This window comes from Rhinoderma darwinii, chromosome 12 (genome assembly GCF_050947455.1).
Source record: "Rhinoderma darwinii isolate aRhiDar2 chromosome 12, aRhiDar2.hap1, whole genome shotgun sequence".
Taxonomy (NCBI): Eukaryota; Metazoa; Chordata; class Amphibia; order Anura; family Rhinodermatidae; genus Rhinoderma; species Rhinoderma darwinii.
Genome location: NC_134698.1, coordinates 38,005,711 through 38,030,884, shown reverse-complemented (window position 1 = coordinate 38,030,884; position 25,174 = coordinate 38,005,711). Strand labels below are relative to the sequence as shown.

General features: G+C 41.6%; 1 protein-coding gene across 7 annotated transcripts in view; it reads left to right on the top strand.

Annotated features, from left to right (window-relative positions):
- NPAS3 (neuronal PAS domain protein 3) overlaps window positions 1-23,797 on the top strand; it is a 573,247-nt gene extending 549,450 nt beyond the window's left edge. For all 7 annotated transcript variants that reach the window (XM_075844509.1, XM_075844510.1, XM_075844508.1 and 4 more), the window contains 3 exons: window positions 168-315; window positions 13,270-13,385; window positions 17,645-23,797. In XM_075844509.1, coding sequence (XP_075700624.1) covers window positions 168-315; window positions 13,270-13,385; window positions 17,645-19,047 — 1,667 coding nt within the window. In that variant the 3' untranslated portion in view covers window positions 19,048-23,797. The remainder of the gene's footprint in view (window positions 1-167; window positions 316-13,269; window positions 13,386-17,644) is intronic.
- Window positions 23,798-25,174: the final 1,377 nt, after the last annotated feature.

The following is a 25,174-nucleotide window of genomic DNA, read 5'->3' as shown; positions in this document are numbered from 1 at the left end:
AGGAAAACTTTTATCCCATGAGTGCAATACTATGTAACTCACCTGCCTATTTAGGCAGTAATGCCACCGCCAGTACTATATTCACAAAAAGTACTTGTGATATTAATCTATGCATTGAGTGGTATCTCTAACTAGGATAGATCTGAAGACATGTCTTTTCTCTGCAGTGTTGAACAAGGGACAGTGTGTGACCAAGTATTACCGATGGATGCAGAAGAATGGTGGCTACATCTGGGTCCAATCTTGTGCTACCATTTCAATCAATGCTAAAAATGCCAACGAGCGAAACATCATCTGGGTCAACTACATCCTCAGGTAACCACGAGCTTCCCTTTACATTACCTAATTTACAAACTATGCTGGTGCTAACTGAACATGATGAATGTACTGCAGACAAACCTACATATAAATACACATGCATATAATAACTATAGCATGTAGCAAGTTAGAGGAGTCAGTAGAAACCGTCCTGTATCCCTTTGTGATATATAACATGAAAAGGGGAATAGACAAAATAGTTTTAAACCAATGGAAATCTAGTAAAACAGATTGTAACAAAAAAGTATAACCACCAGAAGCTGAGATTCATTGAGACAATGAACATGGCTTCTGCGCCACCTGCTGCAAATGTCGTAACTGTACAGCAGCAGTTAGTAAACTAGAATTTGTTTTTGTGAGAGGCCAATTGCTTGCTGCAATCCTCACTGAAGATTCACAGTTCAGTTTATGTTAATTTATTGAGAGATTGCTAAGAAGAGCCAATCATACTGTATGAATATATAGTAACACTTTTTTAATTTTGATATACAAGATTTCACATGATTTTATAAATGTTCAGATCCATTCAGTTATAAGCCTATGCACAAACCTATAGGTGATTTGTTACAGTAGCTTTGTTCTCATAACTTGGCATGCAGCGTCATATTACAGTCATCTGAATACGGTCATAGTGTGTAGAAGTTTCAATCAGGGAGTGACATGAAGGGATGAGACTATGAGAACAGCCTGAGTGGGAGCTCATGATCAGCCTGCACAGCGCTGCAGACACTAGGGCAGGGACTATGGCAGGATCAGAACTGGCCCTATTTTATACGTGCAGCAATGTATTCTGGTTGTAGCTTCAGCTTTTAATCAATACATGTATAAACACAAGTATTAAAGCACAAGTGAGGATAACTTAATATGCATTCAATTTAAATAGGCACTGCACTTTGAACAAACGTTGCATAAATCAATAGTATAAGCGATCATAATAAACGTTGTTATATATCTTATTATAGAAAAATTCCCTTTTCCCTACTTATCAGGCTCCTTGCACCCCCTTCCTCCTAACTGTTCATTTACTATGAATTCACTGCTTTCTCCACCTTGTTACACGCTCTCCACTCACTGAGGAATCAGGTTACAGCTGCCTATAGAAGTCTATGGAGGGGGGAGGAGTAGAGAGAGAGAAAGAAGAAAGACACGCACAGATGTGCTATAGCTGCACATAATAAGATTTATATGTTACCCCAGTGCTGCGGTCTCAGATACACTGCTCATTACTGCTGTATAATATCCTCCATTCTGCAGCAGTCCCTATATATACACTACCTTGCAAAAGTTTTAGGCAGTTGTGGAAAAATGCTTCAAACTAATAATGTTTTCAAAGATTTAAGTGTTAATATTTTTAACAAGTAACAAAATACAAAGTTAATGAGCAGAAGAGAAATCTAAATCAAACCATTATTTGATGTGACCAACCTTTGCCTTCAAAACAGCATCAATTATTCTAGGTACACTTGCACAAAGACATGGATTTTGTAGGATTATATTCAGGCGTATGATTAACCAATTATACCAAACAGGCAAACAGGTGACAATGATCATCACTTTCATATGTAGGCTGAAACACAGTCATTAACTGTAACAGAAAGAGCTGTGTAGGAGGCTTAAAACTGGGTGAGGAACAGTCAAACTCTGCTACAAAGGTGAGGTGGAAGACTGTTTCATATCACCGGTCCACCATGGCAAGAGTGAGCACAGCAACAAGACATAAGGTAGATACACTGCATCAACAAGGTCTCTCCCAGGCAAAGATTTCAAGACAGACTGGGGTTTTAAGATGTGCTGTTCTAGCTCTTTTGAAGAAACACAAAGAAACAGGCAACGTTGAGGACCGTAGACGCAGTGGTCAGCCAAGGAAACTTATTGCAGCAGATCAAAGACACATCATGCTTACTTCCCGTCTAAATCGGAAGATGTCCAGCAGCGCCATCAGCTCAGAACAGGCAGAAACCAGTGGAACCCAGGTACACTCATCTACTGTTTGGAGAAGTGGTCAGAAGTGGTCTTCATGGAAGATCTGCAGCCAAAAACGATTGCTTCGACGTGGAAACAAGGCCAAGCGACTCAACTATGCACAACATAGGAACTGGGGTGCAGAAAAATGGCAGCAGGTGCTCTGAACTGATGAGTAAAATGAAAATTTTAAATATTTGGCTGTAGTAGAAGGCAGTTTGTTCTTGACTGGAGAGCGGTACAATAATTCGTGTCTGCATGCAAAAGTGAAGCATGGTGGAGGTTCCTTGCATGTTTGGGGCTGCATGTCAGCAAATGGTGTTAAGGGTTTGGTTTAGGATTAATGGTTTCCTCAATGCTGAGAAATACAGGCAGATACTTATCCATCATGCAATGTCTACAAATTTATTCTGCAGCAGGACAACGACACTAAACATGCAGCCAATGTCATTAAAAACTATCTTTAGCTTTGACTTTAAAAGCCCAGTGGGTAAGAGATGTGGGACCTATTGCTGATGAGGTGTGGATGGATATCTTGGTGTCAGTTCCTAAGGAATCCCTTAGTAAAATGCATCGGATGTCTCAAAAGTTTATTTTGCATAGAGTATATAAAACTCCATATCTACTTCATAGGATGGTTTGTAGGGAGGTTTCTGGATGCTGCAGGTGTTCGGAGGAGGGGGCTGATCTAATTCATGCCATGTGGAGCTGTTCGAGAATATACTGTATCATTTCTGGCACGAAGTGACTAATCTATTGGGAGGAATTTATAGTTGTACTATTGCTTTGGATCCTGTTATCTATATTCCAGGATATGTTTCTAAGTTTTCTGTGAGGGAGATCCAGTGGCTAGTGATCCTGTGACTCTTGTATCAAGCTCGGAAGCTGATAGCTTGACGTTGGAAACAGTCTGACCCTCCCGGATTATCAGAGTTTAAACTTGGAGTAAGTAATTTGTTAAAACTTGAAAAGTATGTATACCAGAAGAGAGGCAATCTTAAGAAATTTGGGGACCTATGGGTCCCTTGGCTGAATACACTGGGGCTAGGACGCTCCTTATAGATAGTCTCTCCAGAATCGTAGGTAAACTGTCTGCTGGCTTTCTCTGTTGTCATTCCTTTGATGGAATGGAGATCAACTGTTTGATGTACTGAGTCTCATTGTGTATTTCTGTACGAGTATACTGTGGAATTCTGATGGTAATATGCTTCTTGCAATTATGACTGTGGAGTCTGTAAATGGATCATCAGATATCATCGCCTTCCTGCTGGATTAACTTTCTCCAAAGACTCACATATTCTAGTGGAATTGGACCATCCGGGCAGATCATTAAGGCTGGATTCCCACGTAGCGCAAACATAGAAAAGTTGTGCGAAACGTGTTCTGCGGTGCAATTTTCAATTCTGCGGCATGTGAATTTATGCTGTGGGTTCTGTGCAGAGATACTGCATGTTAGGCCCATAGATTTCAATGGGGAGCAACAAAATTACTCAACAGATTTGTTGTTTTTTTTGCAGTTTTTACAGTTTTTACACAGTAAAAAACGCTGGAAATCCACAGCTGCACATATACGTTGCTATAACCAATGTTTAACATTAAATTCGCAGTTAATACCGCTGAAGAAAATAACTCCGCATTTCTGCAGCAATATGTGTAGGAAAAACGCATTGTTTGGTGCAGATTTCTGTTACAGATTTACCTGCATTTTTCTTGGGAATCCGCTGCAGATTTTGTGTTGCAGAAAATCAGCAGCATACCCTGTGTGTGGGAACATACCCAAAGCCCAAATGCACACGATGCGTAATACATGTGGATTTGCCACACGTATTTTCATTCTGCAAATTTGAAGCGTAATACAGTGCCAGCAAAGTAAATGAGATTTCAAGAAATGTCATCTACATGTTGAGGATTTTTTCTGCACAGAAATTGACCTGCGGTGCATATTTTAAAGTCCATGGCATAAAAACGCACCAATTTCCACATCAAAATGTAAAAAACGCATTACAATACGCACTATTAGGTGCGGATTTTACCTGCAGGAATACCTGCGTTTACCTGCGGGTTTTGATGCAAATTTTCTGCATCAAATTCCGCAACGTTTGCATTTAGCTGAAGGGTTGTCGGTGGGAGAGGGTGTGTGGGATTTATGGGTTGCTTTGTATTGTATTTTTATTTTAAAAATTGTTAATTAAAAATTATTTGATTAAAAAAAAAGAACCATCTTAAGCGTGAAGCAGAACAAGGAGCCCTGGAAGTGATGATATCGCCCCCACATAGGCCTGATCTCAACATCGAGTCTGTTTGGAATTACATCAAGAGACAGAAGGATTTGAGGAAACTTACATCCACAGAAGATCTGTGGTTAGTTCTGCAAGATGTTTGTGCAGTGCCGGCGACCGCTGACCGCCGGCATCTCTGTCCTCCCGGCGGCCATCGGTCTGTTCATGTTCACCTGGATCTCCCTTCTCAGGGACGCCAGCACACTCTGTTTCTTTCCCCATCTTCTGCTCTGTGCCCGTAGGGTGCACGCGCACACTCTTGCTGTTTCTTAAAGGATCAGCGCGCGCACCAGCAAAAGTGTCCCCAGCCTATCCCTGCACACCCAGGGCTTTATAAGTGATTTTGCCCTCCGCCCCAATGCCTGAGCAAAGATGGACACACCTTGTGTTATCCTGCGAAGGTTCCGTATTCTGTGTCTGTTACCTGTTCGTAACCTATGTCCGTTACCTGTTGGTATCCTGTATCCTGAGTCTTTCAGTAATACGGAACAAATGTGCTTCCAGTAATTCGGCACCAGCGAGCTTCCTCTAATCCACCACCAGCGTGCTTCCAGTAATCTGGCACCAGCGTGCTTCCAGTAATCCGTCACCAGGGTTCTTCCAGTAATCTGGCACACTGCCTGCTTCCAGTAACCGGCCCTAGTCTGTATCCTGCTACCACCAAGGTACCATCTGCCTGTGCCTGCCTAGCTTCTGTCTGGCCAGCAGCTGCTCCTCCTCGACCACCTCAAGAAGTAGCGAGCGACCTATATAAAGGGTGAAGACTGGGGATGCTGCTTAGACAACACCTTAGAGGTAGCCCTACGCCAATTAGGCGGAGTAGCCCAGTGGATCCACAAACCTGCTGGTCGTTAGAGTTTGCTCAGGCCATGGACTAACACAAGACTGCTCTTCAAGTTATGCAAGAGGATATGGGAGACCTCAGATTACACCAGAATCAGCTAATGCAAGCTGTTAATACCATAGCCAATCACCTGGACATCGCTCCTGTCCCTACTCTGGCAGCTCCACAAGTTGTAGCTCCATCTATTCCTCAGCCAGACGTAGCTCCAGTCAGCCGGAATTCTATTGCCGCTTCTACTCCGCTATGATGGAGATTCCAAATCCTGTCGAGGCTTTCTCAATCAGTAAAATGAAAAGATTTTTCCAGCTCACCAGTGCCCAGTGTCTCCAGTGATCCAGTGCACGTACCTCTCCCTCATGAGTTTTCAAGTCTAAACAAGGAAGATACTGACCATTCAACCACAATTAAGAGAGAGGATACTTTCAAAACGTCCGACCCATATTTTTATCCTGTGTCTTCTAGAGTGGAGATCATGGATAAATTCCAGACATTGGTGGAATGCGATCTAAAAAAGCTTTATGATGTGAATAAAATGAAAATGCTAAATAATAATATTACCATTAGTCAATGGCACTGTTGTTGTTATGTATAGTGAATTTTACTGTACTCAAGTGGAAAATATGTTGAACGATGTCAACACTTATTGCAAATTATCCATTAATCCTACCTCAAAATTCCAGCAACAACTCACACACCTAGTTTCAGAAGGCCTTGAATTTTGGGTGATTACACAAAAGGAGAAGGATTATCTCTGTAGGGAGACTCCTGTAATACCCATATTACATGCTTTGCCAAAAACACACAAAAAGGAGTTTCCCCCACCTATGAGAGCGAATGTCTCCGGTATAGGTTCTCTCAGTGAGAGGCTGTGTGAATGGTTTGACTTCCTTCTTCAGCCTCTCGTTGAGAGAACCCCAGGATATATTCAGGATACTAGGGATTTGCTGAGAGTTTTTCATAACAAGAAATGGTCAAAGGATTGTACCTGGGTTTGTTGTGATGTAGCCTCCTTATAAACTTCTATTCCTCACCATGTAGCCTTACAAGCACTGGATCATCATCTAACAAAGACCCTACACTCACTATGGGTCGAAATGTTGTCTGTTTGACGTGGATGTTTTGACAATAAAACCACTTTGAAGATCTGGAGACGTGTGCTGTTGTCCCACTATTTGTCTTGGAATTACATTATGCCGGAGTGGGTTTGCCTGGCATGACAGCGTGCACTGCAACAGACTCGGGACTTGTGCTGCTTCAAAAACCTTCTACTTTTCGTCATATCCTGTGGATATGTCATAAATGTCTCTCGTGGGAAAAACCCTTTAATGCTGTTTTGAAGGCAAAAGGTGGTCACACCAAATATTAATTAGAGTTGAGTTAGATTTCCCTTCTGTTCATTCACTTTGCATTTTGTTAATTGATTAAAAACTGATTGTCGAGACTTCCGGTTCCGGCCCCGGCATGTAGAGATGCACGCCTGAGAGCGCTCCTGCCTCCGTTCCACATATCTCCCTGTCAGATCGTACTTACGTCCTCTGGGGAAGCACAAATCATCCAGCCATCTTCCGGGCGCAGTACCCGTTCGACCGGTGAGTGCATGGACAGATTTGTCTCAGTAATGGGGAAATCCAAGACGCAAAGCAAATCAGGCCGCGTGGCTGAACAACTGCCCAATATGGCGGACGGGCCTGTCCCGCCTAGTGTATTGCCTGAACATTCGGAGCTCAGCTCCTCACAAATACAGGGCATGGGCGACACATCTTGTGTCATTGATTACAAGCAACTGGCGTTACAGGTGGCACAGTTAATTACCCCAGATTTGCAGGAATCTTTGTCTAAAACGATAGAAACCTCATTATCACATCTGCATACCTCGGTGACACAGCATGAGGAACGTCTTGATAAGCTGGAAACGGCGATTCAAGATGTGGATTCTGGACTTGAGGAGGTACAACAACTGGTACGAGATGCACGGTTGGAGAACAAGAAGCTGTGGGAGCGGGTAGAAGATCTAGAGAACCGCTCTCGGCGGAATAATCTGCGCATTGTCGGCTTACCGGAATCGGTACCAGCTAAAGATCTGAGACGTCTATGTGAGCTGGATCTGCCGGCAGCTTTGGGCATTCACCATCCATGCAGGGTGGAAAGAGCGCATAGAATTGGAGCTGATCTGCGTGCGGCAAAGCCAGATAATCGTAGCGAGGTGAATACAATGAGAGATCGCCCGAGACAAGTAATTGTAAAGTACCTAGATTACTCTGACAAGATGTCTGTGCTCAAATCCTACAAGAACAGAAAAGATGGATTAGATTACAAAGGCCATCGTATCCTCATCTTTGGAGACTTCTCGGCGGAAGTTACGAAGAAAAGGCGAGCATTCTCTCAAATTTGCTCAGATTTATACAAACGCCAGAAGAAATTCGCTTTACTGTACCCTGCGGTTTTAAAAGTTTTTCATTCGGATGGGTCATTTGATTCGTTTCAATCTCCGGAAGAGGCCATTGCAGGCTTGAAGCCCTCTACTTCAAAGGATGTACCCCATCGCTCTGCTCAGGGATCTCGGAAGCAGAGTGTAGAAGACAGTCGGGACATTACTACAATTCCGCCATCTTCTCCGAAGCCTCAGCGGGTGGGTCGTCTGGTTGCAGCTGATACCTGACAAGATTTTGATGGCTAATACGGTCGGACAGAGCTGATGATCACCGGTGATTGCCTGTTTTGAGTCAGCTTTTATATTACCTGCCAGATCAAAAGAGAAGGGTCTGGATGACGGTTTTTCATTTCTTCTGAGTCTTGCCGATATGGAAGATGTGGTATGGACATACTAACTGTTTTATGTTGTTCTTTATTAAGCAACCCCAGTTGCTTTTACTTAGGAAGGGGGGAATGGAAGGCTACTGAATGTAATTGCACTATGATACATAACCTAGTTGCTTTTTTGGTAATGTATTTCTGTGTGTCGGAAATAAGTGAAGTCTTATTGCACCAATGGGTGGGTGATAAGGTATTAATCCACACCTCCAGTGCGGGAATTGTATTATTGTTTTTAGTTAAACAGTTGAACAGGCAGTTTATGTTGTGGGAATCCATGCTCAGGGACATCTATTTCTGTACCGTATATTTAATAGCTCTTATATGAGAATTGTATCTTGGAACGTCAAGGGGCTACGGTCTCCACATAAACGCATGATGGTATTGCGACATCTGAAGCGTTTGCGTGCAGACATAGCGCTTTTACAAGAAACGCATTTGGCAGAGGCAGATTTCTTTAGGATGAAAAGGTTGTGGGTGGGTCAGGTGTTCGGATCCCCGGCTGTCGATTCGAAGGCGGGAGTTATTGTTCTCATACACCAAAAGTTTTCCTCAACAGTGTCACAGGTGTCTAGAGATTCGGAAGGTCGATGGATAAATGTATTACTTACTGGCTCCACAGAACAAATCAGTCTGTACAATGTCTATGGCCCAAACACGCGTAGCTCATCCTTTTTTCATAATTTAAGCACTACAATTGGAGCGGATGGACATCCACATAAAATTCTTGGAGGTGACTTAAATGTTGCTTTGCACCCGAGTGAGGATAGGACCAACACAGCTCAGGGGGGGAGAGCCCCCTCTATCACAACTGAAACGATATTAAAAAAATTCCTTGCGGCCACTGATTTGACGGATATCTGGAGACTTCAAAACCCGGACGGTAGGGAATATTCCCACTATTCACATCCACACCAATCCTGGTCTCGCATTGACTATATGTTAGTATCCCCACTTTTATTACACCGAATGCGAGGGTGTGTAATTGAGCAGATGCTTATCTCGGATCATTCCCCTGTAGTATTGGACGTACATGATAGCTTCCCCCACGGTACGGATTACTTATGGAGATTTCCGTCAAATCTGGCTGCGGAGGAATCCTTCCAAAGCAAACTTAAAGGATGGTGGCAGGAGTATGAATTGACAAATGGAGTTCATGCAGATAACACCCAGCTTTACTGGGATACAGCGAAGGTAGTTATGCGGGGTCACATCATGGCATATGTCGCTAATTTTAAGAAAGTAACTAAACAAAAAATTGAGACTTACAGTACTACTCTCAGGACATCTTACACTCTTTTCCAGAATTCGCCTTCTCTAGTTAATAGAGAAGCCTGGAAAAAAGCCAAAAGCGATTACGAGCTATGGTTAGATAAGGGTGAGAAACTGAAGCGCTCGGCCTTAGAGGCGAAATTGTTTCGTTTTGGCAACAAGGCAGGCAGTCTTCTGGCTAGGCTCTCAAAAGGTCCATGGTCACACTCTGTTATCGCTAGGTTAAAGGATCAATTGGGGCAGATACAGAATCACCCCAAACAGATCAATTCCATTTTGAGGGATTTCTATGCCACTTTATACGCTAGTCGCCAGAGTATACCGGGGGTGACTCCTCTTTCTTTAGATTCCCTAAATTTGCCGGTTCTTACTGAGGAAGAGAAGGTCCTGTTAGATTCCCCAATTACGGAGGATGAGCTCAAATCTGCGATCAATTCCCTGAAACTTAATAAAGCGCCAGGCCCCGATGGGTATACAGGGGAATATTTCAAAGCTCTGAGGGATCAAATGGCTCCATGTTTGCTTCAACTATATAATGGCTACCTGTCTGGGCAGCCGATCCCACCAGCCTCTAATGTCGCATATATAAAGGTATTGCCGAAACAGGATAAGGATCCTGCTTTAGCATCATCATACCGGCCAATCTCGTTAATTAATTTGGACCTTAAGTTGATGTCTAAAATAATGGCAGATAGGCTAGCCTTTATTCTCCCTAGATTAATTTCCCCTAGCCAGGTGGGCTTCGTCAAGGGCCGCTCAGCAGTGTCAAACATACGGAAAATTCTGAGTGTTCTAGACGACGTAAATCTTAATACTTCTGCTCATCCATCTCCGGCAATCCTTACCGTGGATGCCGAAAAAGCTTTTGATATGGTGGACTGGGGATGGTTGGGCAGGACTCTAGATTCCATGCATATAGTGGGCCCTTTCCGTAAATACTTGTCTGCACTTTACACAGAGCCGTCAGCACGGGTATACACTCCTGGTTTCCTGTCATCCCCTATTCCATTATTTAAGGGCACTAGACAAGGTTGCCCGCTTTCCCCTCTTCTTTTTAACATTGCCCTTGAACCTTTTATTAGGGCATTGGAGGCTGATGTGGACATTCATGGTATAGCGGTAGGTTCGGCAGTAGTTAAGGCGTCATATTTTGCAGATGATGTATTGGTCTTTTTATCAGATCCGCTTAGGGATCTTCCTAGGGTTTTTGATCTACTGAGGGCTTTTGAGGCCTCTTCAGGGTTTAAGGTGAATGTGGAGAAATGTGAACTCTTAGATTTGTCCCGTACACGAACCTCAAGTAACTGGTCCACTCTAAACATCCCTGTGACCATAGCCAAAAGTTCAATTAAATATCTGGGAATCCATATAGGACGTACCCCTGATTCTATATATACTCTCAACTATCCCCCCCTGTTGTCTAAATTGGTTAATGAATTAACGAGGTGGCGCAGCTTGCCATTATCTTTTATGGGAAAATGTCATTTAGTTAAGATGATAAGCTTTCCCAGATTGCTGTACCCGATGCAGACTATACCCCTTCTTCTTAGACACACAGATATTTTGAAACTTAATTCAGCCTTTACTTCCTTTATATGGTCCCAAAAACGACCAAGGATAGCGCTGAGGAAGCTTATGTTACCCAAAGACCAGGGAGGCCTCAATTTCCCAGACCTTCGTAGGTACAATTTAGCATGCCTTGCTCGGCATGGGATAGATTGGTTGCAGCAATCTAACTTTTATTCCAATTATTCCCTAGAGGCAGGAGTGGTGTACCCGCTACAGTTGTCATCGTTACTGCATACTGCTTATGGTATACTTCCTGACAATGTGAGATACCGTATATTATTAAGAGATACAATAATGGCATGGAAGTCACTTAGGTCTTCATTTGGGCTTCCTCAGCGTATATCCCCACACATGAATCTATGGGGACACCCGGGCTTTTCGCAGGGGAGAGAAAACTCTAATTTTAGACATTGGCGGGCTTTGGGCATCACAACACTCAGGCACATTCTACACCCTTCTGAAAACCGTGTAAGGAGCTTTCAGGAAATGGTGGATACTTTTAATGTCCCTTCACATCATCATTTAGCTTACTGTCAGCTACACTCGTTTATACGCTCCTTGAGTCGAGGTGTGACACAGGTGTGGTTGGAAAACCCCATTGATTCTATGATTGAATCTCCTCCAGCTAAAACCTCCTTATCACATCTGTATAAAACACTTCGGGACCAACAGGGGAGGTCTACGGCAGCATTGCTGTTTAAAGCATGGAGTAAAGAGTTCCCGGTCTCAGAATTGTCTCAACAAATCTTGGAAGGGTGGTTAAAAGTGAGGAAAGCGGTAGTAAATGAGCAATGGCGTGAAACACATTTTAAATTTATACATCGCGCTATCTATGGTTTCAATATTCCCCCACATCCAAATGCGCCAGATAGATTGGAGGCTTGCCCAAGATGTGCCACTCCCAAAACTGATCTTTTACATGGATTATGGAAGTGCCCCAAACTTGTTCCGTACTGGACCGAGATAGTGCAATTTATAAAGGATACTTGGGAAATCTCACTAACCCTGGACCCACTGTCTCTGCTGTTTCATGTCTTTCCTGATCTCCCTAGGGCACCACAAGCCCTTCATGTATTCTTGCTGATCGCTAAAAGATGCTTATTGGCACAATGGCTTACACCCCTTATACCTCCACTTACAGATCTAATGTACCAGATGAAGAAGGGTATACATATGGATAAGTTAGATATAGAGCGTACACCGGAAGCTAAAGCTTCCAAATTTTTTCAGAAATGGAAGACCTTTATCTGCAAGCATTATCAACAAAGCGAGATTGTGGAATTGATGGCACCATTTCATTACACGTCCTGGTATTTGACAAGAGCGGTTGCAGGGACGCTAGGTAATTTGGGGCCTCAGTGAAGGACTAGCGCAAGGAGGGGGGATGCACAAAGCTTGATCATGACGATATATATGATTATTAGATCTGATGCCCAAATGTCGTATATTGGTTTCTATTAAAGATTAATTGAAAACTGATGGGCCCCTGAGCTATGGTGGGGGGGGGGGGGTTTGTTTGATTGTTTAAGTTACCTGGGTCTAATATTATATGTAAAAACAAGTACCTCAATGTACATCGGTGATACTGTGAATGTAGCAGAATATGGTATTATCTGTTGTATCTTATGCAATATGTTGCTATTATTGTACATTTCCTTTTCTCAGGGATCAATTTTGATACAGAATATCTGATTTCTCATTGTTTTTCTGTTTTTTTTTGTAATGCTATAAAACCCAATAAAATTTGTTTACAAAAAAAAAAACTGATTGTCAACTATCAAAACTATTTTTGAAAGCATTCTTACTTTGCAACAGTTTTCCACAACTGCCTAAAACTTTTGCACAGTTTTGTATATATGTGATAGAGATGGAGCAGGTTTTTTCTTTGCTTTGTGCACATTTAATAGGAGATATGGTAGAAATTAGGCTCCATACACTAGTTCAGGGAAACCCGAGAATTAGAAATAGTGCCTCCAGAGGGGAAAATTGCTAAAAAAAAAACGTCATATACAAGTCATATAATGGCCAGGAATAGTGTTATTTCTCATGTGCACACATATGACAGCTAATTGTGAAATGTCATCTCAAAGTGTAGGCACGCTTTAATGCATAAGTCTTTACTTTCCAGTAAATGCTTTCGATTTTAATGAGTAGCAGACAGTAGGTTTGCCTGTTAATACTGCAGTCTGACACCCCTTTCTTTCGGTTATTTAGTTTGCATGAATACAAGGAAATTCCAATGGATATTGCCCAGCTTCCACATTTGCCTGAAAAGACATCAGAATCCTCAGAGACCTCCGACTCCGATTCAGACTCCAAGGATAATTCAGGTAACTGAACATAACAATTCAAGTTATCTTATAAATCTTTTATTCTACATCAGAAAATGTATAGAAACTGAGATTGGAATAATGCCTTAAAAACTATACTTAAAAAACACTGGCAGAAATCCTTTGCATATATATATATATATATATTTGTCCTACTAAAACATGGAAAGAGGAGATTATTGTTATGTCTGCATGATGACATTCTACGTATCTCCTCAAAAACTACTATTGTATTGTTATTATCAATGCCAAAGAAACTGCACTGTTGCTACATATGTCTATGAGCCCATTCACCAATTGCTCGGCATTCTGAGAAAAGCTGATCAGAAACTACCGTATTTTTCGGACTATAAGGCGCCGTTTTTAGCAAGCATAAATCTTGCTAAAAAGTCCTTGTGTCTTATAGTCCGCAGTCAAGGGACCCGGCATCGCAGGGCATCATGGCTGCTTCATTGCTTAACCCCTTCCCGACCCATGACGTGCCGGCACATCATGGAGCTGGAGGGGGATGATGTATGGAGTGGGCTCACGCACTGAGCCCGCTCCATACACTGCAGGTGTCAGCCTCTGACACGCTGCTATAACGGCCAGGAACAGCAATAAAGGGCTTGTGCCATAAAACACATGCATCCCCTATCGACAGGATAGGGGATACATGTGTGATCTAGCTTTGATCTAGCTTTCTGTGCTCTCCCGGCCACTTGATTACATGTGGAGTTACTGAAACAACGTAACACGCGGAGCTACGCTGTTTCCGTAACTTTCAAAGAACTGAACAGTAGTTACGGAAACAGCGTAGCTCGCATGCTACGCTGCTTCGGTAACTGCCATTCACTACTATGGGAGTTAGGGAAACAGCGTAGTTACGCTGTTTCAGTAACTCCACATGTAACCAAGTGGCCGCTGGTTCAAGTCCCCTAGGGGAACTAATAAAATGTGTAAGAAAAAAAAAAAAAAATGTTAGATACATTTTTAGGAGTGTAAAAAAGAAAACCTTTTACCATTTTTCCCCAAGCACAATGTAAAAAATAAAATAATTTTGTCCTGCAACAAAATAAGCCCTCACACCGCTCAATCGATAAAAAAAATATAAAACAAGTTTTGGCTCTCAGAATGTGGTGAAACAGAATAAATTATTTTTTAACAAATAATTTTTTTCCTATTTTCTGTTGTCTAAAACCTTGGTGCATCTTATGGCCAGGTGCGTCTTATAGTCCGAAAAATACGGTAAGTGCTTCTGTCGCTTTGTTTTAGCGATCGGTGGGGGTCTCAGTGCTTAGACCCTCACCGATCAAAAGTTCTGACATGTCAATATGACGTGTCAGAAGTTTTTTGAAAGTTCAGTCACCCTTTAATTTGGAACATCTGGATATTTCAGTCTACTTGATTATGATGTAGTTATGTCAAATCAACAGTACACTTTAGGCAAGCGTCCAGATTTCCTGTAGAATAGAGGCTCTGATTAGGACAATGACTTACAGTCTAGTGTAAACCTGTTTAATATAAAAAATGGCGCTCCATAGTGAAGAAACATTTTGGTATGTAGAGAATGGACAGAGGGAGATGTAACTGCTTACCTGGGCGAGATTTGCTAATAACAGGCACAACTCTGTACAGTAGCTTTGAGCAGTTTAGGACCAGCTGCAGCTCCTCCTTGGCCGGTTGTGCATAAAAGCATCCACAATAAGTAGCATAATAAAGTGAAAAAAAACAAGGATATCTGAGCGCTGCTTGATGGGGGACATAGACTGGAATCCGTTTAAAAGGGTTGTTTCAATTTAATAGGACTTTGCATTTCAACACCGAACAGGTGTCTTCCTCAAGCAAGTGTAACAGCAGTACATTGTTCAGGGGTTTGTATACAAACCAGTAAAAGGGAGGGAAAATAAAAGGGAGGGAATTAAAAGTATGACATCAAGGGGCGGGGTCTAAAGGGTTAAGGTCAATTGACATTGTTACATCACAAACATGATCAGTAAAATAGACAACATTGGTGGAATATTTACCAGCAGAAAGATAAAACAGAGTTAAAAAATCAAAAGATGTTCAAAAAATAAATCCTGGAAATGCTTAGTACAGCATGAAAGGGGGGTGGGGAAGGGAGCCATTGGGGAAGAGCAGACTATGTAAATCAATAACTCGTTAATTTCATAAATAGTGTTCCCAGCGGCCCGGGAAGCAGCCAGAGTGATGGTTACTTGGTAGAGATACACATAGAACTAGATGAGCAGTGAACTGTGTGTTTAAACGGCGTAACTAAGCAACAGAGTGGGGGACCAATCAAAACGCACTGTTGTTTTCAAGACCAGAGAACGCTAAGTAGTGTGGAGGGTACAGACGATGGAACGGGCAAAAATGACTCGTTGGCCGTAGCACACACATACTGGGCGGTATGCTGAGAGCGGGTTGTGCGACGCAGGGTGCGCGTAGACCGGAGGTGGCACATATGTATATAAGTGAAAACCCACATCAGCGGTCAGCAACCTTCGACACTTTAGCTGCTGCGGAACCACAACTCCCACCATGCCCCGACAACGTCTTTCTAAAATAATACAGCCTTTGGCAGACAGGGCACGCTGGCCTACAAAAGCCAGAGGGCCGAAGGCCGCCGAACCCCGACCTGCATGAATGTGCCCAGTGGACACCAGAGCAGGAGACCAATTACAAGGGTTCTGTGGTTGTCAAGGCTACGGCAACGCTCTGGCAGGAGATTCCATTCCAGGAGGAGCCCCTGACATCACTGTGCATTTAGGGACAGTAACATCAGCGGTTCCCTCTAGGAGCGAAATCCCCAGTCAGAGCATCGGCAACGCTGTGCATACACATGTATGGACAGTGATGTCAGGGGTGCCCTCTAGGAGTGCAATCCCCGGCCAGAGCGTTGAGCATCCATGTATGGACAGTGACGTTAGGGGTGCCCTCTAGGAGAGGAATCCTCTGCCAGAGCGTCGGCAATTCTCTGGCAAGGGATTCACTCTCCAGGAATAGCCCCTGACGTCACTGTCCATATATGGACAGTGATGTCAGGGGTTCTCTCTAAGAGAGGAATCCCCGGCCAGAATGTCGGCAACACTCTTGCCAGGGTTTCCGCTCCTGTGGGAGCCACTGAAGTCACTGTCTATATATGGAGAGTGACGTCAAGGACTTTCCCAAGACAGGAGTCCCCGGCCAGAGAGCTCGCGTTGCTCTGGCCAGGGACTCCATGGTTGAAAGCCTGATATCACTGTTCATATATGGAAAGTGACTTCAAGGGCTTCCCCGGGCTTAGTGCTTAAAGTAGGGAGTCCTCGATGAGTGGAGGAGCTCCCTCTGCTCCTCCGCTCTGTACTAATGCTGAAGCAGGGAGCTGATGGTTATTTGCTTCAGCATTGGATTCAACTGTATCTGTGTCCTGAGGACGCAGATACAGTTGACACCGGGACATACCTCTGGCCTCCAGAAATTGGGCCTGTCCCGCTGAATTCGGGATGGCTGGGAGGTATGTATATCCATATACATACCTTTATATGCATATCCATATACATACCTTTATATGCATAAAGTATAGAAGTGCAGCACTGTACAGTCCTGGCCAAAAGTTTTGGGACTAACACAAATTTTAGTTTTCACAAAGGTAGCTCCTTTAAAGTTTTTATATCTTTTAGTTGGATGTTTCTATGGTATACTGAAGTACAATTATAAGCATTTCATATGTTTTTTTTAACTTTTATTGACAAATACATCAAGTTTATGCAAAGACTCATTATTTAGTGTTGACTTTTTTGTCAAGACTTCTGCAATTCGCCCTTCCATGATGGATATCAGATTTTGGCCCACATCCTGACTGATGGCAACCCATTCTTGCGTAATTAGTGCTTGGATTTTATTACAATTTCTACGTTTTTGATTGTACACAAGCTTTTAGAGAATTAACCACAGGTTCTCAATGGGATTGAGATCTGGGGATCTAAAATGCCGTGGTAATGGTTTTTGTTTTTTTATTAAGTTACATTGTTTGGCAAGGAATGGCTTTGCAATTGCAATTCATCTGATCGCTCTTCATAACAATCTAAAGTTAATGCAAATTGCTGCTATAAAAAGTAAAGCAGCAAACTTAGTAAAGACCTATATTTGCATCAGTAATAAAACGTTTTTCAAGGACTGTATTTGTGAAATACATGAAAGAAAATTACTGTAAAATTCACACATGTACTGAATTATACTTTTTAATGTTAAGGGTTTGTTCTGAAAATAACGTTGCAATTTTCTCATCTCCACAGAGGATAATGATAATCCGAAGTCAGATGGAAAGGGGAACCTGTCTGAGCAGAGTGAGGATCCAGAGCCAGACCGTAAACAGACTGGGCAACATTCTGATCCAGAGATGAACTGTGATGAAGAAGCTAACAGCTCAAGTGATGTTTGTAGTGAGGAGAGTGAAGAAAGTGAAGACTGTGAGGTTAGAAAGGCAGCAGAAGAGATGGAACAGGGAGGGTTAAGTGCATTAGGGAGTATTAATTCTCTGGGAGCACTTGGCCCTATGCACATTAAAGTAGAGCGCTACACTGAGAGTGAAACAGACATGCGTGGACCTGAGTCCCTGAACTCTGACAGTGCCAAAGACTCTGAAAGTGGAGACGAGGAAGAAGAAGATGAAGAAGAGAGAACTGTCTGTGTCACTGGTGTTCTAGGTAGACACCAAAGGAGGAAAAGGAGGCGGAGAAAGAGTTTAGGACACTTTGGTGGCCGCAGGAGGCGTCTGTCTGGAGGATCCAGCCCCAGTGGGATAGAGAGCACGTTGGGGGATCCTCCAAGACTTCTTCCTTCAACTCCTCCCCCAACAGGCACATGTTCTTCATCTGTGCTGAAAATCAAGACAGAAATGGCAGAACCTATCAACTTTGATAATGACAGCAGTATTTGGAATTACCCACCTAATCGTGAGATCTCACGCAATGAATCCCCTTATAGTATGACCAAGCCTCCAACAGGGGGCGAGCACTTCTCCCCCTCCCCATTATCCTCTGCTGCTGCACCTCCAGCCCTCCATGTTTCCATACCAGACTCTGTTCTCACACCCCCAGGCGGGGCTGAGGGAGCTGGACGCAGCAAAGCGCAGTATTCCGGATCCTCAGGGGGCTTGGGTCCTGTCAACTCAGATCCACTTTCACCTCCACTCTCTGCCTCACCTCGCGAGAAGCCTCCCCAAACAGGCGGGCCATCAAATTCTCTTCTATATGCAGGAGAGTTAGAAGCACTACATAGGCTTCAGGCTGGCAATGTGGTCCTTCCTCTTGTGCATCGTGTTGCAGGAACCCTTTCAGCCACAGGAAGCACTGGACAGAGGGTGTACACCACAGGCACCATTCGTTATGCCCCAGCTGAGGTGACACTAGCCATGCAGGGCAACCTGCTCCCTAATGCCCACCCTGTGAACTTTGTGGATGTAAATGGCCCCGGATTTGGTCTGGACCCCAAAACCCCAATGGAGATGCTGTACCACCATGTACATCGACTAAACATGTCTGGTCCTTTTGGAGGAGCAGTGACAGGTGCTGGTCTTACCCAGGTGCCCGCTGCCAGTGTCTTCACTACAGCTGAAGGAATTTTCTCTTCCCTTCCGTTCCCAGTGTACAGCAATGGTATCCATGCAGCACAGACTCTAGAACGTAAAGAGGACTAAGAAAAACAAAGAGGAAAATGAATGAAAGAGAGAAGGAGGTTAAAAAGGACAGACTTCAGAGAGTAGAGAAAGACGTTATATAATAATTCAGAATGTAGGTGGCTATGTACTGGTGTTAGGGGCAGCTAAACCTGGCACCCCATGTTTCCTCCACTGCTACCTAATCCAAAGCCGCAAGAGGAGGTGTTTCTTAAGACTCAATTGTAATTATTAATACCCTCCTCCAAAACATTCTTGGACCAGTAGCCCTGTCTTCCGTACCTCATACCTAGCTGGGCTGCATAAAAATGTTAGTTTCTCCATCAGCCCCCTTTTCTGCGGCTTTGGTTTAGCTGGCAGATGCCTCTCCTAGGGACCGCTCGCACTGTGTTCGTTGCTCCATCACTTAGAGGAGGGAGCAACGGCTGCGTTCTGATCCTATACAACATAAAATATTTCAGCACTTTGACTCACACCTCAAATTCCCCCTTTTTGACCCCGGAAACCTTTATGGGCTTCTTTTACTCTTTACCCTGTCACTGCCAAAATACTAAGACATTGTTCACACATGTTGTAATGTTTATTTCTCAGAATATTTGGTCCTCCCCTTCCCTGTTGCTAGACCTTGGAGCCATTAACTTTTTAATTGCCAGAGGGGTAGTGCTATTCACACTGCTCTGGCAAGGAAATAGTTGGCAGGCGTGCACTACTGGATGATGGAAGTGTTATCAGCCTTGCATTAACCGCCAATATTGCACAACGGATGTTGACTAAAACAGTCTCTACAACAGCTGTGTATTGATGTACCAAGATGCCTTGTCTATTCAAGGGAGATGTTATGGGTGTGTATAATGTATAAAGATATTGCGTCACACACATCACATGCAGGAAAGAGAGTTTTCCACACTAAATTCACATACTATAAAAACGATGTATGTATGAAAGATGTATGAATTCTCCTAACTGCTGGATCGAGTTAATGAGTTTGATTCCCAACTCTTACGGATGATTGTGTCTTTTAGACACCACAGAAGGAGCAATAGGTGCTTCCAGCCCTTATTAGTAGCCACATTGCAGTTTCTGCTTGTTATTGTAATGTGTTATCATTATAAATTATAAGGACTGTTTTACTACAACTTTACATAGAATCTATTGTTCTCCCTCCGAAAATCTTACCACTTTACACTGGTGCCCACATGTAGAGGATTTTTATAACATCCAACCAAAATACACCTTAACAAACGTTGTCAGAAAGACTCATAATATTCTTTGTATGAAATTAGAGCAAGCATCTTATATCTTTACAAGAGCAAGATATTTGTTCTTTGTTGGGCAGCTATATTTTAATCCATAGTATTCCTTTATAGAGTGAATAACTGAAGAATCAATTATGATAGGGCCGATATTTTATTTTAACATAGGTGTGCCATTCTTTTTCTCCTTTTCCCTATTCAGAGAAATTAAAGTAAGCTGTCGGATTGTAGGCAGAAGTTGTTGGAGACAACATGAGTTAGTTGGACCATAATGGCACATTCAGACGTGGCGGATTTGCTGGACAGGCCACAGTGGAAATCGGCAGCAGACATTTTCCCCTTTGGTTTCTATAGCTTTTTAGCTAAGTTAGTGTATACGTTGCGGAAACAACTGTGCGGAAAATAGTTTGCTTGTGGAATTTACATTCCGCAGCATGCACCGTCTGTTGCGGAGAAGCAGCGGATTTTCACTGCGGATTTCAGCCTTTGCAATGCAAAAACTGAAATCCACAGCTAGTCCACTGCAAAATACGCCAAGTCTGGACGAACCCTCAAATATGCTAATTGTGCTGCAGATTCATTGCGTGAATTTGCATAAAAATCCACAGTAAAAAAATTCTGCTACGTCTGAATGTGCCCTGAGAAGGATTGGAAGAAGGAATTAGAGGTTACATAGATAATTCATACCTCAGATATTTCATGACTTTTTATTAACTACTCTTGTGGGTACAGGAGCAGTAAGAGCTTTGTAAAGCTATTGCTGGAGGAGCAGTTTAGGTTTAGGTGTAAGATTACTAATTTCTATTGGAGGATACACAAGAACATATATATCTTGTTCCAGTATGTATAGAAATTGTCTGAAAATTTCTGAGAAAATTCAGGAGAGAATATGCCCATGTTTTCTAGTTGTATTTTTCTAGTCTTAATTTAGCTCTAGGGAAGCTAGAGCTCTTTCCCTAGTAGATCAAATACACTATTAACCCTTTCTTGGACGAGAACAGGGTAGTCTTTTTACCTTAAGTTTAACAACTTTTTCTTTAATACCAGGGAGGCTTAGAACATGGTACATAGGCCACTAAAACAACTCTAGTGCTTCAATCTATGTTGCTCATGAACAATATAAGCCAGGTTATTTGCCCAAACAAAATAATGATAGTGGCAGAATGATATGTAAACAGTGGGTTATTTTGCAGATTCCTTTTTGCACAAAACACTTTACTGACCCATCATTTTTTTGGTGTTACATGTTGCGTGTCCTCACCACCACTGTGTTTATCTGTTTTACTTTACAGTAAGTCGAGGGTTAAAAAAGTAAGACGTACAGTATAAGTCATCCTAACCTGCATATTTTTTTAACATATAAGTTTCGATTGCTTTGCTTCTTTCTATTCCCTGTCTAATGTGCTCAGATGGGGTTACAAATTCTTGTGAACAACTAACACATAGAAATGTTTTATCTTATTCTTAGTCGGAAAATCTCTGCCAACATTTTTAAAGGGCACACAGACATTTCAGGATGTAAAAAAAAATAAAAAACACGTTAAGAACAAGGCAAGTATGGGCATTGACCTTTGATTTGGTCACCAGAAATCTGAAAGGGGTGGGGATCTGAGTCAGTCAGAAACCAAAAGTGTGACGTTTCATGGAGTAATGGGTTTTTATTTCCACTTCCAGTCTGTTTGGCAGCTTATCCGTGAAACATCTATTACCAGGTGTGAGACTTTGTAATGTGTTGCTTCGTGTATTAAAAAAGAAAAAAAAACACAAATCTGAAGAGATTTAGAAAAAAGAAAAAAAACATCCATTTCCAAGTGTCTTTTAGCTGTCTCATTCCAATTTCAACGTGTGTTACAATATGCAGTATATTCTAAGCTAATGTGAGTGTTTATATCTGTTGTCTTTCTCTGTGCTTTTAAAACTGTAGTCTGGGTCTGTCACGTTCTTTACTCCCTGTGTGTCAGTGAATCGGTGGTACCTGGGGGCTCGTGGATGTTTGTATAGTGGCAACGCTGCTTTCACTGTTGGTACACCCTATGGGTAACTTTGCTCTTTCTTTGTTTTCATTTTGGCTATCGCTTTTACTGTTGTGAAATTTCAGTACTCTCTGTCTTAATGACTGTTCTGTAATTTTTACCAATGTTTCATGTCTGTCTTTACTACATAAACCAGCAAAGATCATTTTTGAAAAAAAATAAAACACCGCCTTCATGCTTTGTGCGAGGGACGGAAGGACAATTCTCACTTCTTCCCCCACATAGAGAGTAACATCTCTGCAGTACAAGAGAAGACACTGGTGCTGTAGAGAAGTTGATCTGACATATCAGTAGCCCAGTGTACTTTAGCACGTAACCTATCTAGAGGAGGCTCATTAATAATAATAGAATCATTGTGTACACTTTTCTAGTCCTGTCAGTCTGCTTTTGCATATGTTAGCAGTCCATGCAGGTCCAACTCTGCCTGATGCAGTCATAAAGTCATCAGATCTTAAGTGAGCATTGCGGAGAAAGCTAGTTCATTTGTTTGCCCAAATATCTGCATTGTTTCCTTCTATTGAGCTATAGGATAACCTAAGTCAGCACATTATAAGGATCCCAAACTTTAGTGGGGTGCCTTATCACAGTCTCGCAATACATGAGCTTAATAATCTAATTTCTCTCTGCTGCTTTCAGATAATTACATTAGAGCCATGCACTGCTTCTACCTCCTATATGTTGAGAAAAAGAAATTATAAAGAGATAAATACAAACTGCAATTTTTAAGCCTCCTCTGTCATGGCCTTCTGTGTCTCCTTGCAAGGAAGGGGTTATCGTGATATTATCGTGACCCTGGTTCTCTGTTAGAAGATACAGAATTTATGGTACATTCACACAATGTGTTTTTACCGCAATTTGCCACGGTCTCTGTGCTAACTGCAAAACTGCAGCAAATCGCGGTAAAAAAAAATGCATGCACCGTGTGAATACACCATTAATCGAGTACTAGAAAACACTCATCTAAAGTTTTCTAGAGCTGTATCGGGTCAAAATGACGACTCCCTGCACATTCCTGGTGGTTGCAAAAACACTGAAATGTCACGTCAATTTTCTTTGTTTTATCCTTTGTCTTCCATTCTTGTTTTCTGTTTGTTATTATTCCGTTTCTTTTTTTAATATTTTTTAATAAATGTTTGTGTTGTGTCGAAGATTAAAAAATAATATTATTAATAAGAATAATAATAAACTATTGAAGATTTCTGGTTATTTCAATTGAGCTAGTTTAACAGCTGCTTTCAAAGTAAATTGTCTGACAATTTTCAAAAATGACAAAAAAGTCATTTTTTATTTGTGACGACTGTGTCTGTGTTTTTAACTATTTCTTGTAAATTAATATGAAAACTTTATGAGGTTGGTGCCACTTTGGTTTATTATTCATATAAAAAGAGAGGGTTAATAGGAAATAGAATAAAAATTGTACCTGTAAACCCAGCAGTGTTACCAACTTAAACGTTTAAAAGTATATATTAAAACGTTAAAAAATTATGGGTACGTTTTATTGTGTTTTGAAGACTAACTCAGTTTAACTCAACGTGCCTCATCTTTTGTAAAAAAGATAAGAAAAACATTATTTTTCCATTAACCATCAAATTAATACGGTGCAGAAAAAAATAAAAAATAAGCAAAAAAATCTGTACATAATTTCATTTTTTAAACAAGGTTCTTTTTATACTTTTCTAGGCCTGCTTACACACCATACATGCTGTCTTTTATGTAAATTAATTTTTGATCCATCCGGCAGGTACCATTTTCATAATAAACTTTACATTTTGGATTTGTTTGCAGTTTTGGCATCTTTTATTTCACACATTAACACCATCTTGATCAAGAAGAATCTTTTTGCTGAGTCATACATGATTTTTAGACACTGTAAATTCCTGTGTTTTTCTTTCTTCAGCTATAAACAGAGCAGAATATATTTTTAGCATCTGGTTCACTATAAGTGGAATTTAAATTAACATTATGGTTATAAAATAAAGAAATAAAAAAAAAAAAATATATATATATATATATATGTATATATATATATGTATATATATATATATATATATATATATATATACTAAAAATACTTATCACACTTCCTTAGTGCTACTCTGTTAAAAAAAAAAAAAAGACAAAGAGTGTTAAAAAAAATATTTTCTGTAATTTAGATTTTTCCATAGGCATTGTTTTTATGTCTCAACCTCTTCAGATTAGACTATGAGAACAATAGGTATGGTACAAGAGAAAGGATTATACAAAAAAAATTCTAGCTTGAAAGTATTAGAAACCTCCAAGGGCCTGGCAACAGGTTTAAATTCCAAATAACAAAGGTCCTAGAAGTTGGTGACAAAATTGGATTAGGCTCTATTTACACTAGAGTCATGGCCATCATTTATAATGAAGTCATGACAGCTATAATGGATTCATGTTTGAATGGATCCCAACGAATCCTGGTGGATCCCATTGACTTCAGATTTCTGTCCAGGTACTGGTAATATTGACGGTAAGTGTAGTCCGAAAAACCCCTGATAGAAAGGGGAAAACACGTGTAAACAGAACCTTAGAAAAACTGTTATGTGCATAATCAAAAGATCGCACACACAAGCATTGCAGTTATTTTACCACAGTTTTTTTGCCATTCTGTGGCAGTGGATGTATATCGGGCATTTTGGTCATTTAGTAAATTTAGGACAGATGGTCTGTATCACTGAATTATTACTGTGTGTATGGTTCTTGTTTTTACATTGGACATGAATATGGAGATAAATCTGGCAAGTATTAATTCTGCCTTCATCAATAGTTAGATAGTGTAAACGTAGAGCAGGCAGGCACAAAATGTGCCAATTTTATCACAGTGGTACATGCTGCATGATAATT